The 23,056-nt window shown below is 49.0% G+C and overlaps 8 protein-coding genes across 8 annotated transcripts; 4 read left to right on the top strand and 4 right to left on the bottom strand.

The window, feature by feature from the left end:
- Positions 1 to 2,862: 2,862 nt before the first annotated feature.
- ANOM_004426 (translation initiation factor eIF-2B subunit family protein) lies at positions 2,863 to 4,589 on the top strand (the record flags this gene model as incomplete). Its single annotated transcript, XM_015549683.1, has 2 exons — positions 2,863 to 3,080; positions 3,143 to 4,589. 2 exons carry the CDS (start codon positions 2,863 to 2,865, stop codon positions 4,587 to 4,589), a joined length of 1,665 nt encoding a protein of 554 aa, XP_015408742.1.
- Positions 4,590 to 5,528: 939 nt separating this feature from the next.
- ANOM_004425 (uncharacterized protein) lies at positions 5,529 to 9,750 on the top strand (the record flags this gene model as incomplete). Its single annotated transcript, XM_015549682.1, has 14 exons — positions 5,529 to 5,687; positions 5,752 to 5,856; positions 5,905 to 6,129; positions 6,180 to 6,322; positions 6,376 to 6,790; positions 7,096 to 7,153; positions 7,743 to 7,843; positions 7,897 to 7,967; positions 8,032 to 8,055; positions 8,114 to 8,203; positions 8,256 to 8,338; positions 8,401 to 8,798; positions 8,854 to 9,183; positions 9,268 to 9,750. The coding sequence occupies 14 exons, from the start codon at positions 5,529 to 5,531 to the stop codon at positions 9,748 to 9,750; spliced, it is 2,685 nt and encodes an 894-aa protein (XP_015408748.1).
- Positions 9,751 to 11,151: 1,401 nt separating this feature from the next.
- ANOM_004424 (NAD(P)-dependent alcohol dehydrogenase) lies at positions 11,152 to 12,358 on the bottom strand (the record flags this gene model as incomplete). Its single annotated transcript, XM_015549681.1, has 3 exons — positions 11,152 to 11,700; positions 11,748 to 12,132; positions 12,192 to 12,358. The coding sequence occupies 3 exons, from the start codon at positions 12,356 to 12,358 to the stop codon at positions 11,152 to 11,154; spliced, it is 1,101 nt and encodes a 366-aa protein (XP_015408749.1).
- Positions 12,359 to 15,217: 2,859 nt separating this feature from the next.
- On the top strand, positions 15,218 to 16,463 carry ANOM_004423 (F1F0 ATP synthase subunit g). The gene is made up of 3 exons (XM_015549680.1): positions 15,218 to 15,606; positions 15,782 to 15,866; positions 15,921 to 16,463. Exons 1-3 carry the CDS (start codon positions 15,345 to 15,347, stop codon positions 16,171 to 16,173), a joined length of 600 nt encoding a protein of 199 aa, XP_015408745.1. The 5' UTR covers positions 15,218 to 15,344; the 3' UTR covers positions 16,174 to 16,463.
- A 391-nt stretch (positions 16,464 to 16,854) lies between these two features.
- On the top strand, positions 16,855 to 19,038 carry rok1 (RNA-dependent ATPase ROK1; the record flags this gene model as incomplete). The annotated part of the gene is made up of 1 exon (XM_015549679.1): positions 16,855 to 19,038. The coding sequence occupies one exon, from the start codon at positions 16,855 to 16,857 to the stop codon at positions 19,036 to 19,038; it is 2,184 nt and encodes a 727-aa protein (XP_015408746.1).
- Positions 19,039 to 19,117: 79 nt separating this feature from the next.
- On the bottom strand, positions 19,118 to 19,895 carry ANOM_004421 (uncharacterized protein; the record flags this gene model as incomplete). Its single annotated transcript, XM_015549678.1, has 2 exons — positions 19,118 to 19,607; positions 19,695 to 19,895. The coding sequence occupies 2 exons, from the start codon at positions 19,893 to 19,895 to the stop codon at positions 19,128 to 19,130; spliced, it is 681 nt and encodes a 226-aa protein (XP_015408743.1). The 3' UTR covers positions 19,118 to 19,127.
- Positions 19,896 to 20,482: 587 nt separating this feature from the next.
- Positions 20,483 to 21,656, bottom strand: ANOM_004420 (S-adenosylmethionine-dependent methyltransferase; the record flags this gene model as incomplete). Its single annotated transcript, XM_015549677.1, has 3 exons — positions 20,483 to 21,228; positions 21,302 to 21,562; positions 21,623 to 21,656. 3 exons carry the CDS (start codon positions 21,654 to 21,656, stop codon positions 20,483 to 20,485), a joined length of 1,041 nt encoding a protein of 346 aa, XP_015408744.1.
- Positions 21,657 to 22,049: 393 nt separating this feature from the next.
- ANOM_004419 (ESCRT-I subunit protein VPS28) lies at positions 22,050 to 22,898 on the bottom strand (the record flags this gene model as incomplete). Its single annotated transcript, XM_015549676.1, has 3 exons — positions 22,050 to 22,454; positions 22,518 to 22,754; positions 22,809 to 22,898. The coding sequence occupies 3 exons, from the start codon at positions 22,896 to 22,898 to the stop codon at positions 22,050 to 22,052; spliced, it is 732 nt and encodes a 243-aa protein (XP_015408730.1).
- Positions 22,899 to 23,056: the final 158 nt, after the last annotated feature.

Raw genomic sequence — 23,056 nt, 5'->3', positions numbered from 1 at the left:
CTCCAACGTACGATGGTGTAGAAAGTTTTTATTGGCTCCTTGATACTGTCCAAGGAATAATAAAGACCCTAGGAGACTGGTTAGAAGAAAAGCACCAAAAAGTATACAGAATAGATAGTTGTAGTCGATTCTGACCTCAGGATCCGGTCGGGACAATTCCTGCAGGCAAGCGCCCCGAGTAGCCAGACTGTCCCTCATCTGGTCCCTCAGCACACTCTGCCTCCCCAACTGGTACGCCTCACCCGACATTGCAAAACAATTTTGGTAGCAAAATGTAAAGAGAGGGGCTATAATTCGATGACTGGATATGGTGAGCTTGGGATATTGAAATCTTTTACTTCAAGTTAGCAATCTTACCGGGGGTTGGTCCCATCTTATATCTTCAAGGCCGGAGCCATCTGGTGTGCGAGCTGACCACGGGGCCACGTAAGTATCGTAGCATATTTGGCTGCATGCGGTATATGTTGTAGTTAGGATACTAACCTGAACAACGTCAGGCTCTCAGTGGTCAATCTCTTGTCAGTTACAAGATGGTGGACACATAAAACGGATGGTGGCTGCGGATCTCAGCTTGTTTTTCCATAGCTCATGAATCATCATGAGAAAGGGTAGCGGGCATTGCGAGGTTTTGACTACTGCAGTACAAGGAAGAAAACTAACTAGGCTTGATTTTACAGAACTCAAATGAGGTTCCTGGCGTAGGTTGGATTCTTCACCTGTATACCTATCTTTTTTCGGTTCACTCCAAGACATTCAATATCAGTCTGTAGTCAGCAACAAAGTTAGGTCATAACTAAAATACGTAAGTAGATACATAAATCGTTCGGCCTCCAGTTTGTGCTTCTAATGAAAGAGCGGGTACATGTGCAGCCATTTATTCCCCGATGGATATCTGTTGCCAGCGAAACCTGCATATCTAGTCTTGCTTAGTTGCAGAATGGATGCCGCCAGTCAGCGAAACAGATATCTTACCATAATACGAGATGCATTTGCTAGTAGCTGGGCCCAGCAGAGTACTGGCCTCTGGATCAAAGTGATCTATTTAGAAAATACCTCTCTGGCGATACGACCCATTCGAGGCGTTAGCTCGTGGCTACACCAGACTGGAGGAGCTCACTTCTCTCCCAGCCTTCCAGTGTTTCTTCGCGGCCCCTCTTGCAGAATTACATCTTGACGCACTAATCAGAAATTATCCTCATGATTGATTTTATTAGTACTGGTTATCAAGACGATCGAAGCCTTAACAACAATCCTACTACGGGGCCGCCCCTCCCAATAAATTTGTAGCCCGGAGTCTTTTTCCGCGCGGTCCCTACCCAATAACTTAGGCCCATATCTTTTTCCAGCTGTAGTCCAGTCCTTAACTTTCCTCATAGTTCAGCTGGCTCAATATCTGCATTCAGCCAGCCACAGTATCTATTTACAATTCTCACCGCTACTTGCGCTACCGTCGATGGTGAATCATGCGCTGGCCCCTCGCCTTGGTCATATACAGGATCGAGCTGCAGCTATCAATCTATGGCCCATGCTCAATGCTCTGTTCTGCAGTCCTCATCTCTGCGATGCTTCTGCTTAGCCCAATGCCGCACTTTAAGACGCCATTGTTCTGTGGCACATCTTGTGGTCTAGTATCTTCCTTGCCTTGGTCTGATCCTGCCAGCATATTTCAAACAACTAATGAACGCTCCTCGAATCTTCCCTCGCATTTCCTGGTGTAGCCCGCTCAGCTGGAGGCAGTTAATCCGTATATAGATCACGGTTTCCCGTCACTCTATATCCTTATTGTTCGCTACCTCGGAAGCCATGCTATCTTCTGTGTCACTAGCTACGAGTGGCTAGGCTGTGAGTAAGGAAGTGGACTGGGTCCAGGGCCGTAAAGCTGGGGCGTGCGGCAGGCAGGGCTCGATCGTGGGAGCCCTCCTTTCTTAAATCTATTCCTGTTCCTATTCCCCATAGAGACCGCTATCGATATATACCCGTTGTCCACGTGCTTCTCCAAGTCCACAACCTCCTTAGCCAAGCGGTCCGCTGTGTTGTTTTAACCCGGAAGGATTGATGTTGCGAAACTGTTCAAGTGCTATTTACACTGTAGAGTTCTTCCAGAATCTTGTATCACCAATACAAAATACTATTGTGTGAAGTGCGACCAAGTGACGGTTCGGAGTTATGGTTTAGTTGTGTCTTGGTAGTTAGGGTTTGGGAATCACTATGTACGAGTCTTTCTATCCTCAAAACTATAGAATAATAGTCTCAGGACTTGCCCCTCAAGATAACTTGAAGTTTCTAGGCTGATATCACCAGGAATTCATTTTCCAAGAGAGAACTGATCAACAACATGCTAAGCCATCTCGGGCTTAGCGCTGAGATCTGACCCATCATGGAAGAACTGGTGTTCGAGTCAGCCCGACCCAGTGCCGTTGCTGTATATTTATAACCTCCTGATTCAATCATATTTCTATCATCCTCCAGGTATTGTTCATGGGTTCTCAAATAGCATGACACATGACTCGACAAAGTTCGGAACACTTGCCATGGCATTTTTGACAACCTCAGAACAGCCGGGGAAGACAGGTCACTCCACCTTTAAGTTTGATCTGCAAGAACCGAGATTTAATCCGGCTTGAGCTGAAGCGTGGATACCGCCTCCTCATGGCAAGCCAGTCAGCTTCCGCCAGCATCAGGATACAGTACCTATCAAGAGTACTATTCGATCGTATGCGGGCCAACCAAGGTTTGCTGCCCAATGACATGACGTGTTTTATGAATTGTCGGTGAAAATGCCATTTTTACTCTCCCTATACATTGCCGAAAGGGGCCGCTGTCTCGACCCTACGATATGTTCTTGTCACTGTGACTTTCCCGATGGCGATCTTCCCATCAGTTGAGCTCGAAGTGGCTCCGCAACAGCCTCCACGGTTGAAGGCCATACACACCAAAGAACACCCGCGACAAGCACCACCATATCATCGGGCAGTTCTATGTTTTATCTTTCGAGACGCCAATATAGACTCAGAATTGCCAAAGAATCCAAAGCCAAACAGTGCCCAGGTTCGGAAAAGTGACAGGGTTCCACTGCCATGGTTCGCCCCACAACCCTTTATATTCTTAAATACTATTAATTTCGCTGACTAGATTGCTACAGTGGCTCTCTAGAACCCCTGCTGGGGGTAATCGAAGATAATAATTCGAGCCCCGAGGACACCGCTTGGAAGACGATCAAAAAACAGACAACCATACCACCCTCCTCACTGTCAGTCCTTCGATATGGGAAGAGCTTTCTTTCAGAGACATCATCTATCGGCCAGAGATGTCTCTTTTACCCGTTTGCATTCCATCTCAATACCTTGTCAGGTCTCAGCACCGACGTAGATAACACACGTCTTGATCGAAGTATTTGTGGATGGAATAACCACGAGCCGAATGTGTATGACTCGATGGACGGTCACTACTTCGGACAGGGCTTGCGAAAGGTTTGGTTCGAGATCGACCTTGGCCCAACACCGGGGAAGGTGTTGGCGAGTGGTTTGAAACAACTTCAACACGATCATGAAAGCGGCGCACGAAAATTAGCTGCTGTTTCAGTGAACATCCTGCGGGCGGTCGTGGCCCACCTAGACGACCCCATCACTCTCAGTGGCCCATGGTGGCAGAAAGCCAGGATGACGGCCTGGCATCTCTGGAAGAATGGACGCCAGAGCATGGACGCGGCCATTCTCAGCTTTCTGTTGATGACACTGACTGAGATCGAGACGCTTTTATTGACTCTGGGTCCCGAGGAACCCTGCGACAAGCGGCAGGTCTCTGAACTCTTCGACCGCATTCAGAAAAAGATACGCTCATATAAGCTTCGCCTTAGCTACAACTTCGGATCATACGCCATGTCTAAGATTAGCCGGGCTGGTTGTATACCTAAGCACTTGACAATTATAACCCTATCTGCGAGTTGTACCATCCGCGAATGCATTACACAGTTAGTACGGATCTCCGGCGTTCGGTCTGTCGAAATCCGCGTTTTGGAATCTCGACCTTTATTCGAAGGCGTTTCGCTAGCATCTTCAATTCTAGAACATCTTGAGAAGGAACCGAACAGCCCCAAGGTCGATGTATCTATTTTCACGGACGCTTCAGTCGCTCTCGCAGCTCAAAATGCCGATTTTCTTCTGCTTGCAGCAGATCGCATTGCAGCTGATGGGTCAGTCAGTAATAAAACTGGATCTTTGCCGGCAGCTCTAAGCGTGCGGCATGTCTCGCCCTCGGCAGACATTATCGTTGTGAGTGAGCTCGATAAAGTCGCGATGCAGAGCTGTGATACAGAAGCACATACCATGGAAAACAATGAGTCCTCGGAGGTGGTGGACGCCTGGCAGCAGAGTGAGACCGTAAAAGGACTCGGTGTCATTGAACAGAAAATTCAAAGGAAGGGTCGACAAGTCACAGTCAACGTACCGAATGTTTACTTCGAGTGGGTCCCTCCCACATTGATAGACGCCTACATCTGTGAAGATGGTGTCAAACTCCCATCTGATTTTCGAAACCGATCACAGTGGATCAAAGAGCAATGCGAGAGATACTTTGATAATAACTTGTGAACCTGAGCACCAGAAGCATATTGTAATCCAGGTAAAACTGGAGGGAAAGGGAACATGATTTTATAAATTTATATATATTAGCGAATACATATTGATAATGTTAAAACGTATTTCAGATCTGCGAAGATGATCGTAATACACAGTAGTATCTAATAACCGGAGAAGTTTCACCGAAAATATAGCAGTGCTACTATAGCCGGGTCAGACTCCCAATAACTCCACGCTCCAAACCCGTGTCGACTGAAAGTTCCTCATGCCGATACTGATAGATTTGTAGTAAGATATGTCGATGTTGGTGTTGATGCATTCTGTTGCTCCTGTAGTCCCAAAAACTCGACTTGGTTTCAGAAGTCTGGGTTACAAGCGATCATATAGTACGAAGTAGTCGAGACAAGATCCTTCCAACACTTAACATGAGCGGCCACGAGGTGAATCGACTGGATCAAGAAGTTCAAGGGTTACATTAGGGGCTTAGTGTAGCCTGGACCCATCAGGCCATTTAGGGTTTCACTACCTCAAACCGTGTCAGGTGCTAATGAGAGAAATCTGTAGTCCAATAGTTGACCGGGGTTGGAGCGAGTACGGAATATTTCTGTGTTCTTTGCTCTTCTTGGCCCCTTCGAATTATATTACTTTCATATTAATATTAATATTCAATCGGCCGTTTAATTTCCCACCCTCGAAGAACGGTGCTAGTATGCCCTAGGGGCACCACAGTAGTAGATCGCGGCCAGTACGCGGGCTTATAATCTCCGTTTCCAACCACTGCCAATGAAAACTTCATACACTGTGGCTAAACCGAGTTATTTCGTAATGATAATGATTTTGCCTTCTTCGTTGTTTGCTTGTCATGTACAGAAACACAAGGAATAGTCCAAATAAGCCTACATCCGCATTCCACATGGGGACTCCAGTATCGCCCCTATCACTCTGCATGCAATGGCCCAGTTTTCGCCGGACAGCTGGACGCCAGCGGTCAATGTCTTGACCTGGTTTCTACTAGTGACGGCAACTTTGAGCGTAATCACTCGACTGGGGACCAAATACTGGATCTTTCGCAAGTTCACTGAAGATGATTACTTCAGTATCGCTTCATTGGTATAGTTTGACATGGAAACGTGGTGGAGAATGTTATGGGGACATGGGTACTGATTCACACCAGGTACTCTGCGCTGCGCAGTCCATCGCCGTGTCGATGGCGACTGCCAACGGGTACGGGGAGCATTATGAGAGTTTGAGTAGTTCTAGCATTGAAGCAATGATGAAGGTGAGCAAGACACGCATCTCCCTCGGATACTGTACTCACGACGACTAGTCGCAATACTCAGCAAATATCCTCTTCATCCTCAGCATGTGTTTCTCTAAACTCGCTCTGATCAGCTTTATCGATAACTTGACGCCTGCTTCTACAGACCACCGCATCGCAGTTGGCCTGAAAATGTCTACTCTTGTATGGGGGGTGATTGGCCTCATAACCTCAGCTTTCCAGTGCAAACCACCTCGAACTTGGGATTATCTGCATGGGAAATGCTTTAACATTGTGGGTGATGTCCATTTCTGAATACGGAGAAATGACTGACGGGTCAACAGAATGCCTGGTGGAATTATCTTGGCACCACGAATATCTTGTCAGAATGTGGTATGATGATACAGGCAATGCTAGTGATTGTACGCATTCAGACGCATCTTAAGAAAAAGGCCGTCTTGGCCGGAGTGTTCATGCTTCGGGTCGCGTTCGTGTCCCGGCATCTTCCGTCGCTTTAGCCTCTGCTAACTTCATGCGCAGAGTCATGATTATGATTATCTGTCAGCTGGTCTATGCTAGTAAAACCGTCGATTCGCGCGACCCATCCCATGAGACTTGGCCCGTGGCGATATCCACGCAGCTAGTTCAGTCTTTAAGCATTGTCACGGCCTGCTCGCCCCAATTCAAACCATTTCTCGACAGTCTGCGCTCAACGGGGATGCGCCTTGGTGGACTGACAAGTTACGGTCACTCGCAAAAGGGATACGGCTCATACTCTGCTTCACATCGACGAGGCACGGTTCGCAGCGATGTGCATGAGCTTGTCCCCCTACCGATACAGGACACCCACCAGGCTACTATAACTAGCTCGACGCCATCGCTGGGCTGGGATGGAGAAAGTCAGTCGAGCCAGACGCATATTATCCATGAGACTAGGACTTGGACTGTGACCGAAGTACGGCGTAGTTTCGCCGAGAATGCCAAGTGATGCGGTCGCATTTTAGTTTTCTTTTAATGTCACGGTAACTATTGGATGATATGAATACTACTCCGGAGTATATTAATGTCTTTCCACTCCATACACTATTTCTCTTCGTGGACGTGGGTTTTGCCCAATGACATGAGTCGTAGGATACAAGATCCAGGTTCAGTCCCACAAGGTTTTCCACTTATATTGGGATGCATACTAATTCCACCGATGGGAGCCGGGCGGGAGTCCTTGGCATTCTCGAATCTAGCTCAACTAACTAAATATCTTAGGGGCGTGTTCAGGATTTTAGCGGTACAACGGACGTGCCGTTTGGGTTGATCGCGAATTGTTCGTTGTGGGGCCGCAGGGGTACAACCACGAGTGATATACAGCCTCATGTGCCAGAGCATCAGTTTAGTCCTATTAGATATTAGTACGTGTTCAATACAGACCTGGGTCCGTCCGAGGTAGTGTTCGGGGAGGCAACCCTCCGAGGATGTTACGACGCAGAGACATCGCCGGGCATCTTAGGGCTAGCCTCTACAAGGGTCGATTCGTTGACAAATTAATAGAACCGGTTATGGCCACGGGCAGTCAGGGAATCTAAAGAGGTCTGGAATTAATTGGCCCCCTATGCAACAGGGATTGTTATACGAGAATTGTCGGGCTAGTCCCTGGACTAAGTATTTTCATTTGTCTTGCAGCTCACGGCCAAGTGATTACCGAGTGGCTTGCATATACAGGGATTGCGATTAAACATTCCACACTCCGTCCGAAACATGGCCAGATACCCGCACTTTCTTTTCTTTTTCTTAAAGGTTGGGAGTCGGGGTTCTTGATATCTACAACAACTGCTTTGGCAGATTTGCCCCTCAGGCTCTTCCGGTACATTCTTTCCAGAGCCATTTGCTTCACCATGGCCTCCCATGAGCTCAAGCAAATGCGCCTGCCGCTCCACACGAGTTAGAGGGCCGCCCTTTGAGTAAAGAGACAGATGATGTTAATTTGATACGCTTGGGCAAGCGCCCTGTCTTAAAGGTACTACCTCTGCTATACAACTATGCTCTCTGTCCCTTGCTTATCGTCATTAGCGGAATTTCGGCTTGATGTCAATGCTGGGATTTAGCTGCACGATCCTCATCACGTGGGAAGGCATTGTCGTGTACGTACTTTACATCGATGGATTGGGATATTTAGCATGTTCAATCTTACTGATATATGAGCAGATTATTCTTGCAAGCGTTTCAAAAGTATGGAGTCGGCCTGCGATTCATTTGTTCCGTGAAATGTTAATAGAAGCGCTTCTAGTGGAGGCCCAGCAGGAGCCGTGTATGGTTTTATCTTCGTTTGGGCCGGCGTTGCAGCGACCTTTGTGGTTTTATCAGAGCTGGCATCAATGTATGAAACACCCTATCGTGGTATACTGGATTCCATAATGACATTTTTCTAGGGCTCCAACATCCGGCGGCCAGTATCATTGGTGCTCTATGCTGGCGCCTCCGTCTGCGATGAAGCTCTTCAGCTATCTGACAGGTGAGCACTTCATCAGACCTGCGACAAGAACCATTCGTTCCCACTCTTACCCTGCGACTCAGGCTGGCTCACTGTCATCGGATGGCAAGCAACCTTCGCAACTTCGTGCTTTCTTTCTGGGACGCTCATACAAGGCCTTATCGTCCTCACAAACTCCAGTTATGAGCCCAAGAACTGGCATGGGACTCTCCTTTTTTGGGCCGTCGCTGTTTTCTCCGTGGGGATCAATAGTGTAGGAGGAAACCTGCTGCCCCGTTTTGAGGGCCTGATCCTCATCCTCCACATTCTCGGTTTCTTCGCCATTCTTATCCCGCTAACCTATATGGCGGATCACTCGAGTGCGCAGGAGGTGTTCACCCACTTCCTGAACCTGGGCGAATGGCCCACGCAGGGCTTGTCATTCTTTATCGGTCTCGTCGGTTGCGTGTTTGCATTTGCGGGGGGTGACGCTGCTGTTCATGTACGATTCTTAGTTTCAGCTGCAGATGAGAACAGATGCTGACTCCTATCTGCAGATGTCCGAAGAAATCACAAACGCGCCAGTTGCTGTCCCACGGTCTATCATGCTTAGTGTTCTCATCAACGGAACGTTGGGTTTCAGCATGCTAATCGCCATGTTGTTCTGCCTGGGAGATATCGAGGCAGCCCTCGAGTCTCCAACTGGTTACCCATTCATGGCAATTTTCCTCCAAGCGACGCAGTCTGTGGCCGGCACAGCAACCATGGGCTCCATCATCACGACCATGGGAATTTGCACATCGGTCGGCATGTTGGCCTCAACATCACGGCAATTTTGGTCTTTTGCGAGAGATCGCGGAATCCCCGGCTGGCGCTTATGGAGCAAGGTATGTACATCTATCCTCCCCTACTTACTCCACCTTCAATCCCCCTCCTACTATACAAATAGTCGATCACTAACATACATCTAGGTGACACCCGAGTCCGCCATCCCGATTTACTCCGTCGGCCTCACAACGATAGTCGCCTGCCTACTAGCCCTAATCAACATCGGCTCCTCGGTCGCCTTCAACGACCTCGTCTCCATGTCCATCTCCGGCCTCTACCTCTCCTACATGGTCGTCGCCAGCCTCCTCCTCTACAGACGCTGCACAGGCGGCATCAGCAGCTCCAAGAGCAGCGAGGACGCCATCGTCAACACAGCCGGCGCAAAGCTCGTCTGGGGGCCCTTCCATCTACCCGGTATTTGGGGTATCCTGGTCAATACCTTCGCGCTTATATATATGACGATCGCAGTCTTCTTTAGTTTCTGGCCGCCGCAGCATACGGTCACGGTGGATACGATGAACTTTAGTGTGGTTGGCACGGTGGGGGTTATTATTTTGAGTCTTGTGTATTATGTCCTAAGGGCGAGGAATGTATATGAGGGGCCTATTGTTGAGATGCATCTTTGATTTTTGTTAATGTGTTTATACTATACTATCCGATATATCGGTGGTTGGATGGTGGTAGATCCATTAGTGTGTCTAGTACTTTTACTTTTGGGACTTAATTTTGGAGGTGGTGTCCTATATTCTGATATATATACATCATGATCTATTCTCTATTATTAACGTGTTTGTTAGTACACTGGAGAGGAGGAGCCTAGATTAACTGCCATTTCTTTTTAAGTCGTCTGAATACTGCTACGGGTGCAATGCAGATGCCTTGCCGGTTGGCATACTTTAGGTAGCAAGCTCCTAATCCGGTGACATGATTGACCAGGGATCAAAATCTACGTGGCCGAGCAGACAGTGAGTGAATTGGCCGCACCTCTGGACACTCGGCTATCGACATGAAGCCTCCATCACTATCAGTGGTTTACGATTACTCCGGGAACTATGGGGTCGGGCCGAGTGGCTCGGTTAGTTCATGTGTACTATGTGGATATCAGAGTTAGTGTTTAATCAGAAAGATGGACCTCCAATGGTCCATGTTTCCATGGTTTTCTATGGTTTCTCAGGTAGTCTGAGCCTTTTAAGGGACACCAATGCATGTCCAGGTGGAGTAGGGTGCCCCCTGTGAAGGGCCCACATGGTGTGTGTGTGTTCAAGCTCTTGCAAGTCAACGACTATATGCAATGGCTTGCATATCCGAACATGCATGGGGCGAGACTGGGACGGGTTGGGGTAAATACCATATCTGGGAAGGATGTTGAGTGATTTCGGCATCTGATTCTTTGCTTTCCTTTCGTGTATCTAAGGTAAATAGGTAGTCAGGTTTCACTAGCCTTCATCGGCGAGGGCTTGTTGCTTTGGGGAGTCTTTTACCCGTTGCCCTAGGGAGGACACGGAGTTGTTCCAGTATGGCTTCTCCCGTGACACCCTTGTGGAGATCATGGATGAAATGCTTAGCAGTAAGAGTATATCCTGTCTTCGGCGAATCGTGGTACTTTGGTGGTGAAGGTCGATGGGTTATTGGAACCATAACTGAACCAAGATCGAAATGCTATGTTTTACATTCAATCATGTACTGCCATTTGAGGCCCGAGTCTCCACCAAGGTCCTTAATTGGCAAGCATATAAAAGCAGCCTTTACATCCCCATATTCAGATATGCTACAGAAAATTGAGATACCATCAACGCATCAACATTATCTCAATTCAAGCCTAGAAAAGACACAAGCCAATATTGAGAAGTTTAAGAAATAGAATTCTTCTAGAATGTCTATAGTTCAAAGCAATATATCTAAACCGATCATCATAACATTACATGACTCATCATTGCAGAAAATGATACCAGAAAAAAAACACAAAAGGTATAAAACGTGACTGATTACCTTTAACACCAGGGAAGTTCATCTCAGCAGTGATTGATTCAAGCTGAAGCGGCCTTCACATCCTCCTCGTTGCTCATGATCTGGACCTTGATGGCTCCCGTCTTGGGGTCTGCAGCAGTTTCGAAGGCCTTGAGAGCGTCCTCCAAGAGGAAGCGATGTGTAACAAGCTTCTTCAAGCTGATGACACCGTTCCTCACGAGGCGAATGGCGCGGGGCCAGGTGTTGCAGTAGCGGTACTGGTACTGAAGGTCGATCTCTTGGGTACTCAGGCGCATGAACGGAATCTTCATCTCGTTCTTGCCCACGCCGATCACGAAGACCTTGCCGCCGAACTTGACGCTCCAAATGGCGGATGCGACACTGCTCTCGACACCGGTGCACTCCAGTGCCAGCTTAGGCTTCAGAGCATCAGGGGCGGAGCCCTGGCCATCGTTGAAAGCATCGATAATGCCCTGAGCGTTATCCTCGGCGGACAGGTTGGTCTGCACCTTGTAGGTGATAACGTCGGGAACCAACGACTTGGCGAATGCTAGTCTTCCCTCGTCGATATCGGTGATGACAATGGGTGTCGCGCCGCGGCGCGGGCACTGAGGAGAGTGATCAAACCGATGGGACCAGCACCGGTGACAAGAACAGGGTCGCCCAAGCGAAGCCCGCTTCGCTCAATTGCAGCCAGAGACACGCTGAGGGGTTCCAACAGAGCGCCATCCTCATAGCTCATATCGCCGATCTTATGGCACCAGACAGCTGGGTGGTTGACATAGCGCCGCAGCAAACCGTCTACGGGAGGAGTGGACAGGAAAAGCACCTTGTCACAACCGTTGTAACGTCCAGTCAGGCAAGGCTCGCAAGCGTGGCAGGGAATGTTGGGCTCGACGGCGACACGATCGCCTGGCTTCAGATGGGTGACATCGGGGGCAACTGCGATCACTTCACCGGCCGACTCGTGACCCAGGATGTGGTCTCCCGTGACAATCATGGGGCCAATGCAGCCGGCATGCCAGAAATGCACGTCAGATCTATTGTGAACACCAATTGTCAGTTTGAGAACATGCCGCTAGGGAACAAAAGCGCATACCCGCAAATTCCGGTACTGCGAATCTGAACTGTGACCTCACCGGGCTTCAAGCTCTCGCCACTCTTCACCTCCTCGAGCGTCGGTTTCGATTCGGCGACCCACAAGTCGTGGTTGGTGTTGGTGTAAACACCAATGTTGGCCTTCTCGAGGACAGTTGCGGTAGCCATGATGTGCAAGGAAGGAGGTCTGGGTACTGACGGTAGGAGGATCGAGAGGAGTGAGGGAATGCAGCAAGAAAGACAGGGAAGAGGCTTAGGGGAGCCAAAGCTTTAATAGCTGCCCGACGGAGCTACCCCTCCAAGATGGGGAAAGTGAAAAGGAGCATTGAAAATATTTTCAATCAGACCCAGCTCGCAAAGTCACTGAGGCTCCTGATTGAGCATGAAAGACGGTCAACCATCAAGCCGATACTACTGCTCCATCTTCCTGCGGGACGGAGTGGAGGCATCGTGGCACCCATCACTGGCCCAGATTTTATTTAGCCGGTGCCCCGCGCCCGCGGGGTCACTTCTGGGGCATCACCATTGGTCGCAATTTGAAGTCATGGTGCTCGCTGAGTCTCCGGAGAATTGACCCATTACCGTATCTGGAGAGTATAGCCTCAGTATGACCGGCGCTTTGAGCGGAATATCTTTGGCCGCCTTTCTATCGCAGACACCTACTGATGTTTTAGGAAACTATAGGAACCAGGAGCGGCTTCGCGAACCCCGGCCATTGATAAAATAGGAAATGGTTGCGCATACAAAGTATCTCTTGGAGAGAAACTCTACCAGTAAGCATGATGGCGAATAGTCTATGAATGCTTCTATTTGTTGTTAACTAAATGTCCGATCATGATGGTTGATCGAAATGCTTCTAGAATGAGTCCCATTTGGCTTCAATGAGTTAATAGTATATCCACAAAATGGAAAGCCCGTCAGACAATGGAAGATGCTATTTCAAAACTGATAACCAGGTTATCTAGCTCTATATGAAACTGATCTGCTGCAGAATAACATAGGGTTCTCTCGGTTAAATAGGGATTTTAGCCAATTTTTGATCATTGAACGACCACTAAACGCGCATTTTCGATACATCTTGCGCCTCCACAAGAAAAATGAATAAGAGAACCTGAATCCACAAGCATTATCAAATTTTTTGTCTAACAAATCATGTAGCATTCATTGGTTTTGGTGCCTGGGCCAGAACCATAGTTCAGTGGGATTTTCCCAGAGTGGAAATTCTCCGGTGGAAAAGTCGCCTTCTTTGGTGGAGAATCCAGACGGCCGTTCGATGCTCTTGTATCCATCCCGACATGCTCACGGATTCACTCGGCAACTCTCAATCCCTCTTCGATCCTGAAGTTTTGGACAGCCATAGGACGGATTAATTCTTCCTATCGGTTTCACTGTGAGCCGTTACTCGGTCTTCCGAAATGTCATCTGATTCGACCTGTCTCGGATTGATTTGGAGCTGCTACATATCGAACATCTTCTCCGTCCGACAGCTATTTATATATAGCATAGTGTTCTACAACAATATAACTATTTGAGGGCAGCAGATCACAAGGAGGGCTTGTAAAATTCAATAACACTGAATTTCCGAAAAGCGCCATAGTTGGGAATCGCGTCTCAAGGGCCACGCATCGAATTGGCTCTCTGAATTATATTGGTTTGTAGGGTATCCTCGCAGTTGATTGGGCACATGGCTTCTCTAAGTCGGCTTTAATTAACATGCTATTCTTCTATGACTCTCCTGCGTCACAAATGATAATTGAACAAACGCATTGCGATTTGACATCGCCAATAGTGTTACCTAAGGCATTCTAAAGATGTCATATATGATGCCGACCCGCTGCGATTGGCCAGAAGTTTTGTCAGTCCACTCGCCAGAAGCCTCTCTTACTCTAAGAACTTCTAGAGAAGTTCTAGCAGAAAAGCTTAATGCATCCTCGTACCACAAATGAAGCTAACTCAAGTATGGGACCAACCTCGCGCGAGAAACCCCTTAAGACCTCACTATAGAGTCCTGTAGATAGCATGTCAGCAATGTCACTCACGCTAAGCACCTGATCAGAGTTTTGCCGATATCATGAGCGTATAAAGTGTTTCATATCCTGCGCTCTTTCGTTTTGGTCTCAAAACTTCGTATACTAGAGTTTGAGCATTGTTCGTCCAATGGCCCAAGGCCATTCAGGGAGAGCCCACGAGGTTAATCAAGTCTTATATATACACATACATAAGGCTCGCCGATCTCTTAAACAACTAGTCCGCTCTATCGCGGGCCCGGCCCAGTATTTCGTATGCCCTCGGAGATTTTGGTGTAGCCATACTATCTTAATTATGGCTTTGATGAACTCTCCAGAATTTTTAAACTTCCAAGAGCTCTAAACAACATACTTTTCAGTATTTGGAGACCCAATGCGCTGGTTCATTACCGGTTGATATTAGATCTCAGCAAAAGCCTGCACTCGTGGATCGTAGGCGCGAGGGAAATATAAATATTGCGCGCAGTTTGTGTGATGCTTGCCTGCTTCCATAGAGTTACTGCCTGAGCAAGTTCGTCCCCATCAGGCTGCGCTTGGCTCTCTGACCGTGAATTTCTGAGGACTCCCTAACCTTCCAGGAAGTGATGCAGTTTTTCGTCATCTGAGGAGATATCAAATAGGCGCATTTCATTGTCATAAGAAAAACTTTGCGTAGATCAATGCCGAATTAGACATTAGCCGTATCTTCATAATGGCTTGCTTAGGATCAGAGTAATTAAGCAAGTAGCTAACAATTGATGAAATACTCAATTGAGTTCTCTTGAAAAATGTGTGATGGGATGACAGAAGATTCGTGCCTAGTAGTCATTGAAAAATAATGCCGAATGCTGCTGTTGGTCGCCTAGTAGTAGTTCATGGACTGTTGACTTTGGGAGTATGCGCTATTGCTCATGGTCGGCCCGTTGGATGGCATGTCAACAGTGCCGTTGTGCACGTGACCCAATGGGGAGAGCGTTTTCCCTGAACTTCCCGAGCCTCAAATCTCAGATTCTGGTCCTGCAATTGCGCGACGATCCAGTATCTCCGGCTCTTGACCCCACCGCCATTGGACTCCTTTGTCCCCCCTCTGCCACTTTTAAAAGTCTTTCTCTCCTTTTACAGTCTTTTTCTTTTTTGTGGTCTCCAAGATGCCCGCTACGGCGTCCCGTGCCGTTCTTCGGCAATCGCAGTTCCTGACCCGGAGGACCGCTGTCAGATACGCCTCTTCCACCTCGGAGACTGCTCAGAAGGCTGGTGAGGCTGCATCCTCTGCTGCCTCCAAGGCGTCTGAGGGTCTCTCTCGTGTCACATCGACCGCTGGCCCCGCTCTTTCGAATGCCGCCCAAGGCGTCGGCAGTGCTCTGAGGAAGGTTGGTGGAAGGACCGGAAAAGTCATCGCTTTCGTCGATTGTAAGAAGATCTCCAATGTCTCCGTCTTTTAAAGACTCGCTCCTCCCTGCCAGCTGTGGGAGCCGTGGTCATCACTGCCATTGCTACCACGACTCCTGCGTTGGGGCGCGCGCCAGCCACTTCAACCTCCGCCGATATGTGTATCAGCATCGCTAACTATACTGGGATGAAACAGCTATGATACCCCCCACCCTCTACTACGGCAAGGTCGGCCTTGAACTCGCCAAGCTCGTTTTCCGTGGACAGAACATGACTCCTCCGTAAGCGCTTCCATATGACCGACAGAGTACCCGGCATTGACTAACATCCCGCAGCAACCTGGCTACCTTCCAGTCCTTCTACCAGCCTCTGCTCAACGCTTTCCGCAGCCCTGCCGCCCTTAAGAACGCCAACTTCGTGTCGCCGGGAGACATCGCCGCCCGTGTCCGCAATGCCAACAAGAAGGAAATCGCCCTGGCCGGTGTTACTCTCGCGGAGGTTATCGGATTCTTCACCGTCGGTGAGATGATCGGTAGAATGAACATTGTCGGCTACAGGGGCCACCCTGAGCACCACGGAGACCACTAGATCACCCGCAAGCACTAATGCATGGCCTGTCTTTTTTATATTTCCTTTTATCACTGCGTTCTGTACTATTGTATGATAGACGATGGAATTTAACTGTTGTCTGAGGTAAATCACGCACTTTTGGAGGATCCCCTCTTCTCCCTTGGATGCTTCACTCTAAGGGCGATATACATGTCAACTGTTGCTCTTCTTGTTCTTTTCCTATTCTACCTGTGTCAAAAGTGGAAGTCGTATAGAGATGTCCGTCAATTATGTGTTAGACGTGCGTTTGAATTGATCATTCGTTTCTACCTAGTATCTCCTATTCCTACTGATATCTACGTAGCCAGCATCAATGACAAGGGTGTAACAATTGCAAACCTCTAGAATGCAATACAGAATAAAAATACCGCTCCGAAGCAAGGGTACCTCCACCATAGTGAAATTTCTAGAACGGGCCCTGGAATCAAATCAATTTAATGCTAGCAGCTTTTTTGTGGAGTCCGGTTTAAGGTACGGTACCGTAACAGATGGAGAAACACAACGCTGATTGGCCCGTGCGGGAAAGAATTTCTGCTTTCCAACTTTTTTTTATACCGCGTATCCAACCACCACCACACCTTCATAGCTTGTAAACCCGTCGCAGCTATTCACATAGCATCTATTTTTCGGCACGGGGCAACATAGCTGCCAGTTACAGCGATGGATGCTTTCAAGCTGTTGACCCGGTCGACCAAATTCAAGGCCGGTCCCAGCCCGTCTTCAGCATCACTTCCTTCGACGGGCAAGGCGGAGAACCCGCAGCTGTTTCGTAATTCCGAAGCTGAGAAGCTACTGGAAGAACAAAAAAATGGCAAGAAGAGAAAGAGGGGTTCTGCGGCGGATGAGCCAGAGGAACGTGAGCCCGATCTGGACTTCTTCAGCTCTAATAAGGGATCTTCAAAGAAGATTGTGAAGACCGAAGAGTCGCCTTCGGATGAAGAACACGGCTCTGGCTCGGAAGACGAAGACGAAATGGATGAAGTGCAACGCCGGACGATCTTGAATTCTCACAAGATCAAAGTGACGGACATGCGCGAGCTTGAGGAAATCCAACCTGTGCAGGCGCAGGGCGAAGAGGAACCGAAGAAGAAAAAGAAGAAGAGAAAGCAGAAAGAAGAGGCTGCTCAGACTCTCACTAAAAAGGAGCAGAAGAAGGCTCGGCGGTTATTCCCGCGGCCTCTTGTTTCTTTCAAGGAGTTGCGCACACAGCACAAGATCTCGCGCCGCCTGGCGGAGAATATCGCCGAACAGGGCTTTACGGTGCCTACGGAAGTGCAGTTGGGGACTCTGCCTTTGTTGTTGGGTGATCGGACTATTGTCCAGTCCAAGACAGATGAGCCGGTTGAGCCAGATCTTTTGGTCGTTGCGCCTACGGGAAGTGGAAAGACCCTTTCGTTCTTGATTCCGGTTATCAATAAGATTGTGCGCCACCATCATGAGCAGCAAGAGGAGCGAGGCATTTTTGCGGTCATTGTTGCGCCGACTAAGGAGCTAGCTAGTCAGATTGTTAACGAGGGGAGAAAGTTGGTCTCGGGAACTGGTGTTAAGATCACGTTAATGAAGAAGGGCATGCAGGTGGTGGAGCATGTGGACGGTGACGAGGACATTTTGGACGAGGGCAGCTCCGAATCTTCCGAGTCAGAGGACGACGAAAAGACTACCGAGAAGAAGAGCAAGGCCAAGGCCCCTGTCACTAAGAGCGACATTCTCGTAACGACTCCTTTGCAACTGGTCAATGCACTCTCTGCAAACAAAACAAAGCCTATGTCTACATTGCCCTTGGTGAGGAATATTGTCCTTGATGAGGCAGATGTTCTCTTGGATCCCTTGTTCCGCGAGCAAACTCTTGATATCTGGCGCGCCTGCACACACCCTGAGCTTCGAGCAAGTCTATGGTCAGCTACCATGGGTTCGAGCATTGAAGACCTCGCCAAGTCCACAATCAAGGAGCGCAAAGATGCTTCAAGTCTCACAAAGTCTTACCCATTGTATCGCCTCGTCGTTGGATTGAAGGACTCTGCCATTCCAAATATCCAGCATAAGTTGGTCTACGCTGCAACAGAACAAGGAAAGCTACTCGGTCTAAGACAACTCCTCCATCCTGCAGCGGCGGCAGCATCAGATATCCGCCTTCGTCCGCCGTTCCTGATCTTTACCCAAACTATTCCTAGGGCCGTGGCACTCCATTCAGAATTGCGCTACGATATCCCTCCAGAAGCCGGTGGCTCATCGCGTATCGCTGTCCTCCACTCCGATCTTTCGGACGGCCAGCGCTCGGAGATTATGAAGAACTTCCGCAAGGGCGAGATCTGGATCCTCGTTACAACTGATCTTCTGGCTCGTGGTATCGACTTCCGCGGTATCAACGGTGTTGTCAACTACGACATTCCGAACTCAGCGGCTGTCTATGTTCACAGAGTTGGACGTACGGGCCGGGCCGGTCGTGAAGGTGGTATCGCAGTGACATACTACACGAAGGAAGATATTCCTTACGTGAAGAGCATTGCCAACATTATCGACGTCAGTGAGAAGTTACGGGGAACGGAGGGCGAAAAGTCAGTCCAGAAATGGCTTCTAGACTCTCTCCCCGACCTCAGCAAGAAGGACAAGAAAGAGCTGAAGAAACACGGCGTCAAAGCCAGACAAACGAATCTCAAGGGCGTGGCAGATGACAAGCAGCAGCGGAAGACAAGAATCAGCACGAAGAGCGGTTTCGAGCGACGCATGGAAAACAAGAAGAAGGGCGCCATCGCAGCGAGCCGTAACAGGAAGCTCCAGGGACCATCTAAATCGGGCGCGGAGTCTGATAGCGGCGACGACGGCTGGGGCGGCATTCAAGAGTAAAAAAAAAACAAAAAGGTGCCAAAAATCTCATGCATAATACTCTGTACACAAATGAAATTACGATTCCCCTTCCGAACAATGGATACCAATCACGAGTTATCATTTTTCTTAGCTTGCTGGGCTTGGGCTTGCTGTAAAAGCTGTTCAATCAACTTCCGCTTCAGAGCAATAGGCGCAAACGCATTATCCAATTTGTCCTGTTCCTCCAGGACATACTCCAACTCATCCCCATCGCGATCAAAATAAACCGCCCAGTCCCCATCCTCCTCCTGCACTGCATAAAAATCCGGACTCTCCTCCAGCGTTATCGTCGTCTCATCTTCCGTCCAATCCCACGGCCCAACAACATGCTCAACACTCGCCGTGCGGTTCCCATACTTCAACTCATGCGTATCCTTATCCACATAAATCCACCCCAGCATAGGCGGATTATCCGAAATCGTAGTAACAAGCCCCAACCCCCGCTTCAAATGTTTCGTCTCCTCCAGCTCCGGATATTCAATGTAAAACGAAGTCACCGTATGCGACGGAAGCTTCCGCTTCGAAGGATTCGGGTCATCGAGATAAACCTGCACGAAAACGTGATTTCCAGATCAGCCATATGCATGCGCGCGCGCGCGCGAGAAACAAATACAGTGATGGGGAGCGCCACATACCTTGTTATTCTTTAATACGAACCGTTTCCCGCATACTTCGCTGTCTTCTTGGGTTTCGCCGTTGGTTTCCACGTCGATGAGGAATTTGGCCATGCGCCTCTCGTCGTTTTTGCGCTCGTTTGCTTTGCGCTGTTCGCTTACGCCTAGCGCAACACCTGTTACGGTGGGAATTGCGGCTATTGTCAATAGGCCGATGACCATTTTGGTGGGTTGTTGACTAGAGTGAGATAGATGTTGATCTAGGATATGAGTGTTTTGGGGTTTTGTTTCAAGTTGGAAGTTGTGGTGGTTATATATAGGGAATCAATATTTGAATTTGCAATAATATTATATGTACAGACAGAAAGAAAAAGAATGGCAATATAGTTCTGTGGCGATATGAATACTAGTTGATTTATTGTGATAATGCTCAGGAACACAATGCCGTCATAGGTCTAGGCACGTGAGCGGGCATTTGGTCGTATCGTGCCTGATACAGAGGGACTCTTAGTTACATCCGTGGAACTCAACAATGAAAGACAAAAGTTACGATCAGATGGTATCCTATCGCTGTCATTGTTCTATTGTCAATTTCTCATGCTAACTTGATAACAATATAGACAGTGCATGCAAAGCTCTCATGTAATGTTCTATACTAACGATGGGCCGACCGATCGCTGCGCAGGGACATCTATGTAGTCTATCTATTCTCTATCGTCGCTCGTTGATCGTGGATTTTCGTGACATCGTTCTAGTCCAGTTGATATGATCTGGCAAACCAGACCAATGGAATTATGAGCCATGGCGGGCTAGAGCTTCTCGCTCCACCCCCAAACGGACCACCAGCATCGAACTGCCAGCGCTCCTCCATCTGCCGACTCCCAGTCATCGTACCCTATCTCCTCTCCCTCATGAACCGCCTCTAGACCAAGCTGCCCCATGCGCTCACGGAACTCTTGGACCTGCGGCAAGTATGCATCTCGCAGAGGCATTTCGGTCACCACGCGTGCATCAAGTCCGCGGCTCAACCAGTGTCCGATGGTCTCCACGAGCCATTTGGGATGCTTGGGGGAATACAGGGGGTCGGCCGCCAGGATCAAGTCGTATTGTTTCTCTTGAGTAGGGAGAGGCTTGGGCGCAACGGACCAGTCCAGCACGCCAGTCGTGACAGTCGCAGCCGTGTTGGTAAGTAGCTCCACATTCAGAGCGGTATTGTGGGCGAGGTTAGGAACAATATCGGGGAGGTCTGTGAGATGAATCGAAGCCGACTGTCCGCGGATGGCCGCAAAGGAAAGGCCCACAAGTCCCGTTCCAGCGCCTAGCTCTAGGGCCCGAAGTGTGCGATCTGTCTTTGGGGTGGGGATCGTCGTCTCAGATGGGACGAGTTGCGGGGTTGATTCGAGGAGAGAGTGGAGTCGTTGGGAGAGAAGGTACGAGGATACCCAGGTTTTCATCCCTAGGTTGTCGGCAGTCAAGGATGGTTCGTGCAGGGTCAGAGTCAGCTCTTCACCCGACGGACTGGGAATTGTGAAGACACGGGACATGGCAGGCATCGCTATTGGAAGACCCCCCAAGTTAGACAACACTAAACTCCTGGAAACAGTCAACTACAATTATATTGCTCATACCGGCTCGCCCAGAGCGCTCGCTGAGTCGAGCAGCAGCAGCATCCCAAACAGCTTCCCGAAGCTCATCGGTATCTAGCCATGAAAGGGGGCTCGAGATGATAGACGTCAAATAGCGCGGTACTCCGGTCGGATGAACAGTTGGAGCCTTCACCGCTTCATGGCTACTTGAAGCGAAACTTTTTGGTTTGATCGCTAAGATATCAAGAGCTCGTAGAAGTTCGGTTCCAGACGGTTTAGTATGGATTTGAGGCAGGTCGAACACTGAAACGCTTATCAGCCCACCATCGCTCCTATCAGTTCGGGGAAACTGGGGACACATACCGTGGAGAGGCTCGTCGAGGTCCGCGCTGATCATTGTAGCGGTCTGATGAACAATGGAGTTTGACTATAGCGGGTCTAGACCAACACAAAGGGGGATGAGAGCCTTTCTCCTCTTATATTTGCCTGGCCTGTGGCAAAACAGGTGGGCGGTTCTCGATGCACAAAAAAAAAGTCGTGATTGCCCGAAAAGGAAAGGGCGGATCACGACGTTCCGCGGGTCGGATCCGCTCTGGACCCAAAGATAAGGCCCAGAGCAGTGCCTGATTCTGCAGTAGATCAATTACAACACGACAGAAGGTTGTTTTAATTTCAGAATACAAAATTTTGAACCTGAACCAATATAGCTACAATTATTCAAGATCGATCCCAGACGCCTTTCGCCGAAGCCCACCCTAGCCACCGTTTAAAACGGTATGACATGTCTAATTCAACCTAACGTCGACTTGAACCCTTGGTAGGCTTGTTCAATGTCAAAGGACAGCTCTCGCGCCTGGTCCTCACTCAGTTCTTCTGTCGCACGCATCTGGTTCAATGTGATTAGCCACTGAATGATTTTGCCCCGGTTGTCGAAGTCCCCGTCCGTCACCTTGTTGACGGACTGGATCACCTCGGAGAGTAGTGGGTGGAGCGCATCCTTCGACACCATATTCAGCTTTAACGCATCGAGGAAAGTGATAAAGTTCTCCGTGGCCGTTAGGATCAGGCTGCCTGAAGCACCTCCATTAGGGCCTGCTGTCGAGCCCATATTAGCTGCTGGCGCGTTGTGACTGGCCTGCTCGACAGTCGCAGGAAGTCCGATACGAAGACGTTCGGTAGCACGGGGACATTCCAACTAGCGAAAGTAAAACGATTAGAACCAGTTTTCAAAGAGTAAGGTTGATTAGAAGGAACACACCCCCCAGGTTCGCTTGAAGGTCTCCAGATCGACAAACTCATGGGCGACGGTGTCGTCACCCAAACTAGACTTGTACTGCTTCAGTAACCGAGTACACGTTTCTGTGTACTCCGCTTCCGTAACCACATCCTTAATGTAAGCCTTCTCGAGGCCATCAAGGGTGACTATGATGCTGTAAATTTCAGCCAGCGACTCATATAAATCGCGCTCGGCCGAGCTGGAGGCTAGTTTAACTTCCTGGCATGGGCGTTAGCCAGCTGCCCCGCAAGCAAGCCAGGCACCCCAGCATACCTCATCGAGATTGATGGACGCAGATAAGGCCGGATTGGGGGTATAGCTATAAGGAGTCGGCGCATACGCCAAAGGGCGCTGGGCATACATTGCGATTTACAGTTCCTTCTATACGTCAGTTTGCGACGGCAGATAATCAGAAACACTCGGAGGGGGAACAAAAGGCGGTGGCCCAATTTGGGCGATCGGCGCCGCCATTTTCTGCCGCATAATCTTCTAAATTTTTTACCCAAGAAAAAAAAACTTGA

This window comes from Aspergillus nomiae (genome assembly GCF_001204775.2).
Source record: "Aspergillus nomiae NRRL 13137 chromosome Unknown contig00069, whole genome shotgun sequence".
Taxonomy (NCBI): Eukaryota; Fungi; Ascomycota; class Eurotiomycetes; order Eurotiales; family Aspergillaceae; genus Aspergillus; species Aspergillus nomiae.
This window is presented reverse-complemented; position numbering and strand designations above follow the sequence as displayed.